General features: G+C 38.3%; 2 protein-coding genes across 3 annotated transcripts in view; one reads left to right on the forward strand and one right to left on the reverse strand.

Annotated features, from left to right (window-relative positions):
• The window catches only part of crls1 (cardiolipin synthase 1), a 77,561-nt gene that overhangs the window by 36,800 nt on the left and 23,834 nt on the right, over positions 1-16,927 (reverse strand). The window lies entirely within an intron of this gene.
• Positions 632-14,132, forward strand: LOC132403035 (uncharacterized). The gene is made up of 5 exons (XM_059986252.1): positions 632-863; positions 2,321-3,077; positions 5,233-5,437; positions 9,100-9,237; positions 10,947-14,132. The coding sequence occupies exons 2-5, from the start codon at positions 2,351-2,353 to the stop codon at positions 13,840-13,842; spliced, it is 3,966 nt and encodes a 1,321-aa protein (XP_059842235.1). The 5' UTR covers positions 632-863; positions 2,321-2,350; the 3' UTR covers positions 13,843-14,132.

Below are 16,927 nucleotides of genomic sequence, written 5' to 3' on the forward strand. Positions count from 1 at the left end.
ATGCAGCATCCATGCCAGAATGAATGGGCTGTATTCTTCTTATTTTTATGCTACTTAAGATCCAGAGTTTTCTTTTACATTTGTGCACTGATGAATCACAATAAATACTGTTGAATCTTGTACATTATGCTCAGTGCTCTATACGGAGTGGTGTCCAGGGTGAGTTATGGCTAAATTAAGGCACAGAGATCACTTGTGGAGCCTTTGATAAATACATCTATTTTTAAAGGCTTATTCAGGTCTTTTGAATAAATAGTATAACTCATATCTTTAAAATCATTAACATATATGTTGTATATAAAAAAACACTATTGTTAAAATTCTCACTTTGTTGGCCAGAAAAATGTCTCATAATAAATATAGTTCATTCTCTTCCCAAAACTCTTCCAAAGAAATTACTCTTGATAAGTGTTTTTGGAAAATGGGTTAACCTAGTCTTTGCCTTAACTATGTCTTATTTTCCCATTAAAATCAGAGTAATTTTTAATCTGTAGATCACCCACAAATCCAATTTGAATATTTCTAGTTAATTAAAGCCCTCTAACCCTCAGTATCTGAGGCATTCTGCTATCAAAGCAGGTTACATTCCAAGAGCTGCTGGAGGAATGTACATCCACCACAAAAGAAACAAAGCAGTCACATGAACGACACAGACTCTGTGACCAGAGTCCGCAAGGACTTGGTATTGCATGGACCTGCACACGTTCAACTATTCTTCCTTTACAACACATGTAAATACTTATAGAAAATCAGCAAGGGTTAAAAGTCATCTGATTGATTCATTCCACACAACTGGGACATCCATTCAACAAGCTGAAAATAATTTGCTTCACACAGCCTAAATCAGTACTGTGATCAATTTGGTAAGTGTAACAGATGTTTTACTTTCAAAGAATGCTACTGTAAATATTCTTGATAATTAAGCATCATATTACTTTGCCAGTGCTGGCGAATTTTCTACAAAATGTTAAATTACAGGTTAGAAAAAATAAGATCACAAATTGTTCTACCTTTGTGGAGTTAATGCTTAACTATTATGTGGACCTTTTAGTCTTTACCCAAATTTATTACAAAAATAAGAAAACATAATTCAAGTTTACACAGTTAAATACAATCCTTTGAATAATAAAGAAAACACCAGTTAAAAGTTGTGCTTTTAGATTTAACAAAAATTCATGGGAGCATTCAATGCAGTTTTGTAAATAGATATGGAGATGAGAATGGCAAAATAGTATGAAGTAAACTATATTCTGAATCTGTTAATTCAAAATTACAGCAACATGAAAAATATCATCCATCACAACACCACACCCACCACACACACATAAAAAATATGTGTGTGTGTGTGTGTGTGTGTGTGTGTGTGTGTGTGTGTGTGTGTGTGTGTGTGTATGTGTGTGTGTGTGTGTGTCTTTTTTGTCGGAATTAGAACAATCAACAGTAATGCTGGCAATTGTCTTCATTTGTATCATGTAGTTATACCAATGTTAAAATTACAATGGCATGCAAGAAGATTCATATCCAACTTGTGAATAAGAAACTTGTGTCCTAGCAGCTATTTTAAAAAGTTAATAGACTTTTTTATAAATCAAACAACTAAATGACATAACTTATGTTAATCAATAAAACTAATAAAATCTAGTGTGGTAAAAAAAATCAAAGTCTCTGGTACACAAAAAATGATTTGCCTCAAGTATCTTTAGTTCTTTTCACTATTTGGGAGTTGAATATTTAAACATAAAATGTGCTCAAAACTCTAAGATGTTGTGGCATATCTGTAAAAAAAAATGTTGATTTTCTATCCAAGTAGACTTTAGTTGGAATAAACTGAGACAGGCTAGATGTTTGGGCCTTGCAATTAATTGTAAGTAGCATCCCTAATCCCAACATAAAGATCAAAGTGTAGGGTGAACCAAAAAAAATTAGGAAATAGGAATGAAATGCAGGACTTTACAAACACACTCAAAATTCCACTGGTTCTTTTTGACATGATCTGGTTTGCTGAACCTGGGAATATGGGCTACATCCTGGAGAAGGGAACTTCTAACAGAAGCTAATAGTTTTATGGCTTTTATTCACAATCTGAGATGGTCACTACAAAAAATTTTACTTGCTAATTTGGTTGTTAGTTAAATCTTATTCCTAGACAGAAGATTTATTCTGGAAACTGGACATCGAATAATGTAAAAACAGTAAACAGAAAACATTTTATAAAATTGGATAAAATAGTGATTAAAATTATCTTGAGGTTGAATATAAGAACTGAATATTAAACAGCAATAACAATTCACCTTGAATGTGTTTTCTTTTCCCTCCTTAGGAACCAGGGTGCAATAGTTTTTTTTTAGAAATGGAACTTGTGGCTCTATTCCTACTAGTGGAGACAATTTTTAATCACCCAAGAATCGCTGGTTCACCAATTGATAAGTCTAAGCACTTTTCATTCTATCTTTTGAAAACTTATTCTCAAAATGATACTCAACTTCACCTGTCAAGAATGAACATTAGTAGTATTCCAGTTAATGCCTTCCAAAGTTTGAGTGGTCTGGAAATACTCGAGCTGTCACAGAACAATCTGACTTACAACAGCTTGCCCTGTGGATCCCTAAACATAACAACATTAAGGCGTTTGAATATAGCCAGCAATCAACTTACAACTGTCCCAATATGTCTACCCACAGCTCTCGAATTTCTTGACTTGAGGAAGAACGTCATTCAGTGGGTTAATTTTTCAGAGTTTATGGATCTTCACAAATTGAAAATTTTACTTCTAAGCCATAATAACATCTCAAAAATTGGGTCTTCGGGGACAAAGCTCCCACACATTGTTTCACTGGATCTCAGCTATAATAACTTTACAAGGTCACAATGGAAATTTCAAGGGCCTAATCTCAGGACGCTAAGACTTGAAGGAAATCCTTTGCAAGAAATTAGCCCATATGAATTCAATCCTTTCCCCAAGCTACGTTACCTAAACCTGTCCTCAACATCTTTGGAATCATGCAGTTACAAAGCATTTGCATCTGAAAAAAAAAGTATCGAAACCCTTGATCTGAGTGAAAACCTTTTCAAAACCTGTAAGTACCACTATGCTCAATTTGTTAAATTCTGTACCACAAAAATGTAATGCCCTCTCAAAGAAGAAATGAACTTACTTAGCCTAGAGATTCTGCTCAATTGCACCAGCTTCTCATGGAAAATTCACCTAAAATCAGTGCACACAGAAGACTGCACAATTTGAATGCAAAACGTATTTCCTTATATTGATCTCTAAAACACCACACAAAAAGTAGGCCCATCCAATCAAACCGTATTCTCCCCCTACTGAGTTATCCACTTCTGGGAAATTTGTTAATTGCCTATACTACATAGATTCACAAATGCCATGATGGCACTTATGTTCATGAATGCATTTCTGAAGAGCTTGATTACAACTTGATTTCTTTAAAATACTTCAATAATGAATACCGTATTACAAGAGCTTGCAATTTTATCAGTTCCATTTAAAATCTGCTTATTCACAAGTAACAGAGAGAGAGAGTCAAAAAAAAAGATTACAACATTTTCAGCTGTATTCAAATTTAAAGTTATCACATTACAGCTACATTTAAAATTCAATGCAACAGATTTTTCATTACATGGCAGGCAACATACGGTAGAAATGTTGTTGGTGGTGCTTAGGACTGCCAAGGAGAATAATATGATTAAAACAATGTTCACCCATTTCAGAGACACATGAGACTGCAGATTCTGTAATCTGTAGCAGATTACAAACTACTGGAGGAACTCAATGCACCAGGACATATCTGCGGAGGCAAAGGAATAGTCAACATCTCAGATCAAGACACTATTGACTGTCCCTTTACCACTCAGATTCTGTCTCACCCACCAAGTTCCTCCAGTAGTTCATTTTTTGTAGAACCATTTCACCTCTACCCCCGTTTATTCAAGTTCCCGAATTTGAAGCACACACTCAAAACTTTAAAACACATCAAATGGCTATCAAATAATAAAGCAACTTTATCAAAAATAAATGTCAGGCAAGGAATGTCAGAATTTACCATGCCAACTGTGCTTAGCAAATTTAATAACCTTACATTTAAAACATTTTATTCAGAAATTAAGAATTAAATTAGATGACAACATACATTAAAAATAGACTAAACTACCACTGAAGTGGGCCAGTTGGTGGTGTAGTGGCATCAGTACTGGACTTCAGGGCAGATGGTCCTGAGTTCAAACCCACCCAGCTGGGCAGCAGCAGCATCTGTGTGGAAGAAAAGCCTGGCAATCTACTTCCATATCTTGCCAAGAAGACGCTATGGTCCATGAGGACGAAGAGTCAGACTTGACTTAACAACTGAACAACAACCACTGAAGTGAATTTGGATTGTGCGGGAGAGTAGAGGTAGTGACTCAAGAGGCAGAGAAAGGAGAAAGTCAGGAATTGGTATTTGAGCTGACAAAAATATTCACTGGTAGCATTACTTAAAGGACATATTCAGCAGCTTAGTTAATTCTTCATTCTGATATCCCAAACAAAAGAAGAGCACTTCATCTATTTCAACAGCAAAATTTGAAAATAATACATTGGTTGTTTATTTTAAATCAGGTGTTCTTAGAAACATTCAAAACTAACCATGTTTCACAAATAAAATCATAAGATATCACACTCCAAATGTTGTGTCTTTTCTTCCCAACCTACAAAAGCTTTCCCTAAATAGTTCCTCAAATTTTGTCATTTATTTGCAAGATGAGTTCTTCAGCTGTTTAAAAAAATACCCTAGCTGAAGTAGTTAAGTACGCTCTATGAATTCTAACCTTTCGCAGCTGATATTCACTTTTTATGACCTGAATGTGAAAAAGATCATCCGAATATAACACATAGGTGATTTACTGAAGGAGCCAGGACAAACATGTAAAGTCAGGGTGAGGAAAATTTATTTGTATTCGAAGTTGGTAAACTCTTAATGAAGAAGCTTTAAACAAAATCCTATGTATCAGTCACTAAAAATGGCCATGAACATAAATGTCAAAAAGCATTTCTGCTGCTGTTACCAATATAATTTTCAATAATTTACAAGGACTGGGATAAATTGTAGATTTAAAGAGGTACTCATTTCTGAAGCAGCCATAATCTCTGATTTTCCCATCGTAAACCATAACATTTTTCTGTACATGGTTTTTTAAAGGAATGAATACACTAGATAATCACTAATTTTACAATTACAGTTGACCCACAGTGTTTTGAAGGATTAAGTAATTTGCAGATCCTATGGATGAGGAGAATGCCCTTTCTTCAGTCTCTGCCTGATGATCTATTTCTCTACACTTCAAATCTTACTCAAGTGAACTTGGAAGAAAATTCCCAACTACACTTTGTGAAAAGTAGTATGTTTGAACAACTCCCACATTTACAGACACTTTCTCTCAAAAGGTAAATTATTCAACCTTCCTATAAGTAGATCTATTTCCTTAATACATTTTGTTGAGAAATAATTTAAATACCTATACTTCTATGATATTTTTGCAGTTATTTATTAAACACTTATTTATTTAAATATTTATTAAAGTTTTCATTTGGAAAATATAATACATAGCTGTGCATGCCAATATATGATATAAATGCACTTAAGGTCATATACCTGTTTAACCTTATAAATTCATGATATTTTTCTTTCACAGTTCTGACAAAAGGTCTTTGATCTGAAATGTTAACTTTTTCTCTTTGCATAGATGCTGTCTGGCCTGCTGAGTGCTTCCTGCATTTTCTGTTTTTATTAGCCTGGTCTTAGTTCAAATGCTTAGTTAAACCTTTTAAAAGGGGTGCTAAAGCTAGACGAGTATAGCAAATTATACTCTTTTTACTTGGAACAACAATTTCAAGTTCAATTTATCGTCATCCAACCATATGCATGAACACCACCAAACAGAACAACGACCCTCCAGACCAAGATACACTGTGTTGTACATATAACTCACAAAGTAATATTACAAGTAATTTTCATTTATGACACAAATAAGTAAACAGTATAAAGCTATAACGCAACCAGCACTTCATATTGATGGGACCAGGGTAGTAGCAGGGAGTTCAGATGTCTTACAGCCTGGGGGAAGAAGCCATTTCCCATTCTAACAGTTCTTGTCCTAATGCTTCTTAGACGGATGGGATGGGAGGGATCATTAACAATACCGAGAGCCCTGTGTACACAGCAGTCCTGATAAATATCTCAGCTGTCCTTGCAATCCTTTGTAGGTCTTGCAATCAGATGGCTGGCAATTCCCATACTAGAGGGTGATGGAGCTGGTTAAAGACACTTTCAATGATGTTCCTGTAGGAATTGGTTAGAATGTGGGAGAGAAAAGCTGCATTCATCTCTGTCTCCTCAGGAAGTGGAGATGCTGCAATGCTTTCTTGATGAAAGGGGTGGTGTTGAGGAACCAAGTGTGCAGTATGTATCCTTTATGTGCACTCCCAAAAACTTGCTGCTCCCACACAGCAGCCATTTCTGTGCAGTGGGGAAAGGTCAGCATGCATGTTCCTAATGTTCTCTTTGGTCTTGTCCAGACTGAGACTCAAATTATAGTGCACGCACAATTCTACCAGCTGCTCTATCTCCACTCTGTACACCGTCTCGTGGTCTTTGATGAATAGGGCAACCACTGTTGTGTCAGCAGTGAACTGAGCATGCACCCTGGGGACCAACAACGTTCAGCATGACAGAGCAAGATATGGTTGCACCAACACAGCATGACTGTGGCCTTTCTGTCAGTAGGTCCAGGATGCAGTTACAGAGAGCGGTGAGGACAGTTTATCCACCGGTTTCTGAGGGGTGATCATATTTAACACCAAGCTAGCCAATAAGCAGCATTCAGGCACATGAGGCACAATTTTCCAGGTGTGACAGTATGGAGTGGAGTGCATCAGCAGACCAACCTGGGTGATAAGCAAAATAGAAAGGGTCCAATGTGACAGGGAGTTGGGATTTAATGTGATCCATAACCAGCCAATCAAAGCAAACTCCATTATTGGTGTGATCAGTGCCACTGGACAGTAGTCGGGCAGGTTACTGTCACCATGTTGGGCAGCGGGATGAAGGCTAGGGAGACAGTCCACTGTTCCAGAGAAATATTGAAGATATCCATTAGATGGCTACACAGTCCCTCAGCACCTGACCAGGTACATTATCAAGCCCTGCAGCTTTACCTGGGTTGACCCTGGCTATGGTCTTCCTCAAATCAGCTGCGGCCAGTCAGAGTGCCTGCTTCTCAATAGGAAGGGTTCCTTCTTCATCTGCACGTTATTCCATGCATCAAACTGAGTGTAAAAGACATTCAGACTGTCAGAAAGAGGAGTGTCACTGTCACTGATATGCAGAGCAGACTTGTAGTTCACTATGGTCTGAATACCCTGCAACATGCATCTCATATCTCTGCTGTATGTTCCCTGTGAATAATCTCATTTTACCTTCCTATGGTGTGGGAAAACAGCTCCTACTGACCTGAAAGCTCTCTTATCCCCCAGTCTGAAAGCAGCTTCCCAATCTCTCAGCCATGCCCGGACCTCAATTATCAGCCATGGCTTCTGATTTGCCGTCACATAGATTTGCTTAATAACAAAACCCTCAATGCACTTCTCTATGTAGCCAGTCACAGATCTCGCATATTCATATACGTTAATATGATGGTCATAGGTAGCCACCTCCCCGAACACGTTCAAGTCCATGTTTTCAAAATAGTCCCACAATGATGAGGGTTTCCCTGAACATGCTCCAGTCTGTGTTTTCAAAATAGTTTCCTAATGCTAAGGTTGCTCCTTCCGGCCAGCTCTTTACCTCCCTTTGAACTGGTTTAAATCGCTTAACCATCGAAGTGGGTGGTCTGCAAGTCATTGCTGCATTAGCACAGGGGTAGGAATGTATACAGCCACAATCACAATAGTAGTGAAGCCCCTTGGTAAACAGAAGGGCCTTCACCATTAAGAACTCTACCAAAGGTGAAAAGTGTTCACATACCAGTTCTTATTAAGAAATCTCTCCACCATGGGTTTTGCCAGAAATTGAGGGAATTCTAAAAGCCCAAAAAGAGACAAAACTCTCTAATTGGATGGCTGCTTCAGGAGTGCTATCCTAGAACCCCACGTTTCCATCAGAGTGAGCATACAGCTGTTCCTTATGTCATGCTGATTCAGTCTCAGACACAGGTTAATCTACTTTATTTTCCAGTGATCAATCCTCTCAAAGCAGAATTGACAGGAGAGCTGACTTGCAGGGTCTCGCCTTTAATCACACATGAATACCTCTACACCTTTTGTGTTTTTGTTTCCATGCACACTGCTTCTGACAGTTTCTTCCCCCTGGTGGCTGTGGCAGGTGACAACACAGAATGCAATCAGCCCAAGCTGTGAAGCACATCCGCCATCCGACGACTCATCAGTGAGGTAGACTTGCAGTACCTGGTATTCTAGATGTCCAGCAGTGCCTTGTGATCGTACGAAAGATGGAAAGGACGAACAATTGTACCATTACTTGGAGCTGGATTCCTATTAGATGCATCACCATCTTGTGGTTCTGGACCAAAAGGGTTTTTTTTTTAATAATTTTAACCAAAAAAAAACAATCATTCAAATTAATGAATAATAATGGAGATATATTTGGCCAATTTAAAATCATCCTGTAACTAAAGTAAAAGGTACTTGGTCAGAAAAGAATTATGCTGATTACTTTGGGGAGTGCTGCAATATTAAGCACTGTATGTTCCAAATACCACAATAACAATTCCAGCCAAACAGGGTATGTTTAACCATTATAACTAGAACATGAAGTAGTCAATGGGGGACAATTTGTGCCACAATACCTACTAGAAACAATAAAATTTAAAAAGCAGACACAATTCAGCCAGTACTGTATGTAATTTACAAAATGTGCAAAGACCATGCAATCACAAAGAAAGTTACAACGGACAGAGGCCAAATGCATTCAGGAGGATCAGATCCTGTATGGCTCAGTGCAACAAAATAAAATTATTTAAAAGGACCATAAAGGAGATTAAAACAGCAAAAAAAAATCCCATTTAAATTGTTGCTATTTGCTGTTCTAGTTGCAACCTAACAGAATTCAGACCCTGGAAATTATTCACTAATTCAACCATCAAAATAACCCTTTCTGGAAACCACCTGGTTTGTAGCTGTGAGCTTGCCTGGTTGATTAAGGAACCAGAAAAGACATTTCTGAACAGGTAAGGGCTATCTTTACCATAGTGTAATTTTTGTAATTACGCATATAGAAATAGAATGCCATATTTGAGAATAACATTTAGCTGACTGTGACAAAAATAACCTGCTTGTCTTCATCCTTAACTACCTACCACAACATTCTCCTCTCAAAACTTTCTCCACCAGCACCAAAATGGATGGAACTCTGCATGTAATTCAGGTCTTCCCCATCTAATCATTGCCAGATTTCCACAAATGCTTCTCATCAAACTTTTATTATTTCAACCTACCAACCACACCCCTCACAACCACCTTTCAAAGTATCTACCCTTTGTTTTAACAAATATTTCTATATATACACAAATGATTGGGAACCCTTTGCAATTATCTGGCTTTCTGCACTACTCATAAAATGTGATCTGATCTTCATCTAAGTCACAGACAGACAAAAAAAATGCCTAAACTAATAACAAGATACAGTAACAATTGTACACAATAACATACAAACAATTGTACTTTACATGTTTTTATTGAACACACTGTTCAATCATTCACAATCCAGGCTGGAAAATGTATGAATCCTTGAAGTCAGTAACTAGTAGAGCCTCCTTTAGCAGCAAAAACTTCCATCAAAAATGTCCTGCAGCTGCTGATCAGACGTGCACAATGGCAAGGATGAATTTTAGACCATTTCTCCATACAAAACTGTTTCAGTTTATCAATACTTCTGGGATACATTGCATGAACAGCCCTCTTCAGGTCATGCCACAGCAAATCAATTGGGTTAAGGTCTGGACTCTAACTTGGCCATTCAAAAACACAAATTTTCTTCTTTTTAAACCATTCTGTTGTTGATTTGCTCTTGTTTCGGATCATTGTCTTGTTGCATCATACAACTTGCATTAAGCTTCAGGTGATGGACCGCTACCCTGATATCCTCCTGTAAAATGGCTTGATACAATTTTGAATTAATTGTTCCCTCAACATTTGCAAGCTGTCCAGGTCCTGAGACAGCAAAGCCACCCCAAACCATGATGCTCCTTCCACCATGCTTCACAGTTGGGATGAGGTTTTGGTGTTGGTGTGCAGTGGCCTGTTTTCTCCAAACATAGCAGTGTGCATTTCTCCCAGAAAGTTCAACTTTTGTTTTATCTGTCCACAAAACATTGTCACAGAAGCGATGAGGAACATCCAGGTGGTCTTTAGCAAACTTAAAACATGCAGCAATGCTTTTTTATTGGAGATCAGTGGTTTCCTCTGTGGTGTCCTTCCAGTGTTTTTCTTGTAGTGGACACATGATCAGAAACTTTAGCAAGTTCTAGAGATTTCTGCATGTCTTTTGTTGCTACCCTTGGGTCCTTTTTCACCTCCTTCAATGTTGCAAGTTGTGTTCTTGCTGTGATCTTTGCAGGACGCCCACTCCTAATAATAGCAGTTAGCGGTCAAATGCTGATTACATCAACGTCAAACAGTAAACTAAAAGGACAGAAGCTTACTGTATAATTAGAGGCAGCAGGCTTCTGTGTTTTTAGTTACTATAAATGGACTAATATTGGTCATAATCTTGACACCAATTATTACATACAATTACCGCTGAAATTTTGGGTGATAAATAAACAACTTTCTGGCACAGTTTTGATTGGAGAATAAACAATTAAATATTAAGTTTTGCATATAATTAACACTGTTTTTTTTTACTGCTCTGTAACTTGCCTTCCTACATGTGTAAAAGAGCAAACGATACCGGATGTGTAAAGTATGGTCCTCAAAGACAGATTTTATTGCCTGGCTTCATTGACGAATGCAAAAGAAATGGAAGTGCTACAGAAGAATTGCAGACTTACAGCAGAACTGTACAAAACCAACAGCAAGAGCATAGGACAGCAGTATATCAGAATCCTTCAGGGATCAAGGTCAAGTTAAGCAGCAAATTACCAATACAATGTTCAACCAAGTTTCAATTAAGCTTCACATCTTTCACAAATAGTACTAACCTGCTCCATGCATTACTACTCCTTAAAACACCTTCTCATCCACACTCTGGTACTCTGCAGACCAAAGAAAGCTCTAATAATGAAACTTGGAATAAAATTAAATCAAGCATAAAAATGGCATTAACACTGCCTATCACAAGCAGATATCAAACAACAGCTAAACTCAACCCCCAAACCACCACAGATCACACAGAGACTGGTCCTCACACAACAAATAATGGAGGAGTATCAGAGACTGAGACTTACCCAACCGTCAGAAAAGGAACTGTGACCAAACCTTATCCAATCACAACTGGCAGAAGTCAATCCAGAACTAAACTGAACCCAAATATCAGAGATAAAGTTCAGACTGAACCCTTTGCCACCAAAGAGAAAAAGGCATTTGAACCTTACTCAACAACTGGATATCAATCAGTGACTAAACTTCACCCACAGACCATCAGAGATCAAATGAGGGCCAAGCTTTACCCCACAACCAAATACCACTGTAGGACTAAACGTCACTCACTGACAACCACAAAAGAAACTGGGACTGAACCTCACCCAACCAGAGAACAAACTGGGACCGAACCTCACCCAACCAGGGAACAAACTGGGACCGAACCTCACCCATTGACAACCAGAGAAGAAAATGGGACTGAACCTCACCCACTGATAATCAGAGAACAAACTGGGACCAAACCTCTCCCAAACAGAGAACAAACTGGGACTGAACCTCACCCAACCAGAGAACAAACTGGGACCAAACCTCACCCAAACAGAGAACATTCTGGGACTGAACCTCACCCAACCAGAGAACAAACTGGGTCCGAACCTCTCCCAACCAGAGAACAAACTGGGTCCGAACCTCTCCCAACCAGAGAACAAACTGGGACTGAACCTCTCCCACTGATAATCAGAGAACAAACTGGGACCGAACCTCTCCCAACCACAAAACAATCTGCGACTGAACCTCTCCCAACCAGAGAACAAACTGGGACTGTACCTCTCCCAAACAGAGAACAAACTGGGACTGAACCTCACCCAACCAGAGAACAAACTGGGACTGAACCTCTCCCAACCAGAGAACAAACTGGGACTGTACCTCTCCCAAACAGAGAACAAACTGGGACTGAACCTCACCCAACCAGAGAACAAACTGGGACTGTACCTCTCCCAAACAGAGAACAAACTGGGACTGAACCTCTCCCAACCAGAGAACAAACTGGGACTGTACCTCACCCAACCAGAGAACAAACTGGGACTGAACCTCTCCCAACCAGAGAACAAATTGGGACTGAACCTCACCCAACAACCAATGAACAAATTGGGACTGAACTTCACCCACACAGAGAACAAGCTGGGACCAAACCTCTCCCAAACAGAGAACAAACAGGGTCTGAACTTCTCCCAACCAGAGAACAAATTGGAACCGAACCTCACCCAACAACCAGAGAACAAACTGGGACTGAACCTCACCCATTGACAACCAGAGAACAAACTGGGACCGAACCTCACCCAAACAGAGAACAAATTGGAACCGAACCTCACCCAACCAGAGAACAAACTGGGACTGAACCTCTCCCAACCAGAGAACAAACTGGGACCGAACTTCACCCAACCAGAGAACAAACTGGGACTGAACCTCACCCAACCAGAGAACAAACTGGGACCGAACCTCTCCCACTGACAACCAGAGATGAAAGTGGGACTGAATTTCAGACACCAGCAGCCAGAGATCCAACTTGGAACAAATCTTACCCAACAATATCCAGAGACGATACAGGAACAATCAGAAGTCAAACTGGGACTATAGCTAACCTGATCACTACCAGTGATCAAAATGACAATAAACATTACCCACTGTTTACCAGAGTACAATCTGGTTCTAAACAATACTCAACAGTAACAATGCAGACAGCAACATACACAGCCAAAAAGGGGGCCGTATTTATACACATTGAAGATGACGATACAGACTCGTTGGAAAAAGAAGAAATCACAAGCCCTACGCCTGGTGACTGTAATTATGATCCATGTAGACACTGGCAAGTACCTTGTCATGACTTGCAACATTTGACAGGCTGTCTTTGCCCTGTCATAGCTGGAGAAGATGTTATACCGGATCCAGTGAAAATACAAAAGGTTATGAAGATTACAGACAATTCAGCAGAAATCTTCTGGTGTGCTCCTAGCTCTACAGTAATGTATTACTATATTATTTATCAATCTGATGACAACAAACGTTTGTACAAGACTGACACCATCAAACCGACATATCGAAGATACACTTTACGTGACCTTACAGCAGACAGCACATATCATACCTGTGTGGTGGCTGTGAATAAAGCAGGACCAAGTACCACAAATAGCATTTGGTCTTCAAAAGGCTCATGCTATATATTCAAGACTAAACCAAACTACAATAATATATTTTATATCGCCTCTACTGTCATTATTGCCATTCTTTTCATACTTGTAATCACACTATCGTTCTGCTTGTGCAAAATTTATCAAAGGGGACGATTAACTAGTTTATCACGCATAAGCTTGGATCCCCTTAGTTTGCAAAATCCAGCATTTGAAGACCATCTGGAGCTAGCAGATCCAAGAACAGAACACACAAGTAGTCCAGACTCTGAACAGATTCTTTAAAGTTAAAACTTAAAACCACTCCAAGGAAAACCTGCCTAAAATTAACTATGTAACAATTTTATAATTAAATTTTGGAATCTTATACATTTCATCAACTGTTGTTTGTTCTTTTGCAATCATTTAAACTATACTGTTATTTATAAAAGTATGGTTTCAGTAAGTGTACAAGGTGCAGATTTTCAATCATTTACTCAAATTGCTATGTGAAGGAATTATGTAAATATGTGAAATTAAATAAAACATTTCCTGTATTTACTACCTTAGATAATAAAAGGATTTATCAAAAAAAAGTCCAGTGTTGCACTGCTTTTTAAAGAGCAAACTGTAATACAAATTGGCATGTGGCTGAAAGAGGAAATATGATCTGTAAAGAATAAATAACAAATTCTGGGGGATCAAACCAGTGAATGCTTTTGATGCAAACACCTTCCAACTGAGAAATAAAAAGATGGGATTTTTAAATGGTCGACCAACTGTTTTGAATTAGAATTAGGTTTAATATCATTGCATACCTCATGAAATTTGTTATTTTGCTGCAGCAGTAAAGTGCAATACATAATTTTACATATTTAGGAAAATTACAAATTACCATAGGAAAAATATTTATAATTAAATAAGTAGAGCAAAAGAAGAAACCAAAAATAAATACGGTGAGCCGGTGGGGAAGAAGCTATTCCAAAAATGTTAAGTGAGTCTTTTCTGGCTACTCAGCCTTCTCCTTGACTGCAGCACTAAGGGGACATGTTCTAGATGATGGTGGGGTCCTTAATGATCAATGCCACCTTTTTGTAGTATTGTCTTCCGAAGATGTCCTCCACGCAAGACAGTCTAGTGCCTATAATGGAGCTGGAGCTGGCAGAGTTTACAACTTTTTCTGATCCTGTGCGAAGTCCCTCCATACCAGACGCGATACAACCAGTTAGAATGCTCTCTGGAAAAATTTGTTAGTCTTCGGTGACATACCAAATCTCCTCAAACTCCTAATATATAGCCACCACTGTTCCTCCTCTGGAATTGCATCAATATGTTGGGTCCAGGACAGATCATTAGACATACTGACATGAAGGACCTTAAAACTGCTCACCCTTTTCACTGCTGATCCTTTGATAAGGTTTAGTGTTCATTTCCTCGACTTCCCCTTCCTAAAGTTCACAATCAATTCTTGGGTCTTACTGACATTGAATGCATCAAAGTTGTTGCAATGCCACTGCACCAGCTGATTCATCTCACTGCTGCTTGCCTCCTCATCACCATCTGAAATTCTTCCACAAATGACGCCTTTTCCACTGCATGGTTTCAGTTTTTTTTAAACTGAGAGTAGTGGGGGAATTGGGCATACAGTCACCTACATCTACAGCATTTTATTTTTTCTTCATAAGCATCTACTATATATCATGCCTCACACCTAAGGAGTTTTCATGGCTTTGCTTCATAAATATCCTTGAGTAGAATTCATTCCGCTGTGTGACTGGGTAAAGCCACTTATAACTTACTAAAGATGTCACAATAAATCTTGAGTTTTATAATATTTATTCAGGATTTAAATATGAAATAATATCTTATATAAAAGCATAATTTCTACGATTAAATAATACCTCATATCCTGCTTCAGCTTCTTTACCTGGGCACAGATTCCCAATCCAGGAGTTTGGTTTATGCTTCTCTTCTGATAAATACATTACATTAAAATCACTGACTTCACAGCTATCCAATTTTGCAACAATTTACTGCCCATTTCTCTCATTCATCCTTGTAACCACCCACTGACTAAACCATTCACTATTACCCTAACCAACTTGTTCAAACATCCAGTGTCATACAACTCTGTCCATTTACTCTGAGTATCAAATCACTTGCTTTGATTCCATCCTACAGACACTTACATCAATTCCTCGCAGTATCTGCTGCCATAACCACAGTAATTAATCAAAGTTGTTCATTTAAACTGTTCTTCATCCAAACTATCCAATAATCTCCAAAGTGCTGATTTTTTTCTTTCCCAAAGCCATTCATAATCTAAACCTTGTATACCCATCACATCAGCCTCCTTTCCATTCCTCCCTTTGGACCTCCTCAAACTTTCCACTGAACGAGGACTCAATTCCCAACTATATTTTACTGTTCTGTAGGGTTCAGTTATCCAGGTATACCAGTAGCAGGCCTTAACCTCCTCTAGGTATTCAGCATTCCTTTTCTAATACAAACTGACAGCCAAAATCCTTGATATTGCCTTTTCTTCACTCTTCCTACCAAATAAAACCAATTTTTACTATCCTGCAGGGTTCACACAAACTACTCATTATGATTGTCCAGATAACAGGCCTTAACCTCCTCAATCTATTCAGCAATCTTTTTTAAATTTGTACTAATTCAAACTATTCTGATAGCCAAAATCCATCTTTCCAAAACTATCTTCAAAACCACTCTTCCTACAAAAAAAAATGCAATCCATGAAATTGCATTTGCCATCACATATTGCCACCAGTCTGAGAAATACTCTGAAATCCCTTCCATAAAAAGTATGGATGAACAATAACAAAGTACTGCATATGTGCATTATTTTTCATCATATTCTTGTACTGTAATGTATGCAATGTCACATACAGTTGCAAGAAAAAGTTTGTGAATCCTTTGCAATTACCTGGTTTTCTGCATTAATTACTCATAAAATGTTGTCTGATCTTTATCTAAATCACAATAATAGACAACACAGTCTGCCTGAACTAATAACACACAAGCAATTGTACTTCTCATCAATACTGAGGACACCATTTAAACAATCACAGTCTAGGTTCAAAAAAGCATGTGAACCTCTAGAGTAATGTCTTCTGCAAAAGCTATTTGGAGTCAATGAATGCTGAAGAGGGTGAAAAAGAACTCAAGGGTAGCAACAAAAGATCTCCAGAGATCTCTGGAACTTGCTAAAGTCTCTGTCCACATGTTCACTTTTAAGAAAAACACTGAACAAGCATGGTGTTCATGGAAGGAAACAATGGAGGAAACCACTGCTGCACATCTTGAGCTTGCAAAAGATCGCCTGGAAATTCCACAACACTCCTGGGACAATGTTCTGAGGACAAATGAA

Source organism: Hypanus sabinus, chromosome 12 (assembly GCF_030144855.1).
Source record: "Hypanus sabinus isolate sHypSab1 chromosome 12, sHypSab1.hap1, whole genome shotgun sequence".
NCBI lineage: Eukaryota > Metazoa > Chordata > Chondrichthyes > Myliobatiformes > Dasyatidae > Hypanus > Hypanus sabinus.

Excerpts from the sequence above, each read along its gene's own strand:
- LOC132403035 (XM_059986252.1), top strand. The coding sequence starts at position 2,351 with ATGGAACTTGTGGCTCTATTCCTACTAGTGGAGACAATTTTTAATCAC. Across the intron at positions 3,078-5,232 it reads TGAAAACCTTTTCAAAACCT|TTGACCCACAGTGTTTTGAA; the intron begins GTAAGTACCACT and ends TTACAATTACAG. Across the intron at positions 9,238-10,946 it reads GAAAAGACATTTCTGAACAG|AGCAAACGATACCGGATGTG; the intron begins GTAAGGGCTATC and ends CATGTGTAAAAG.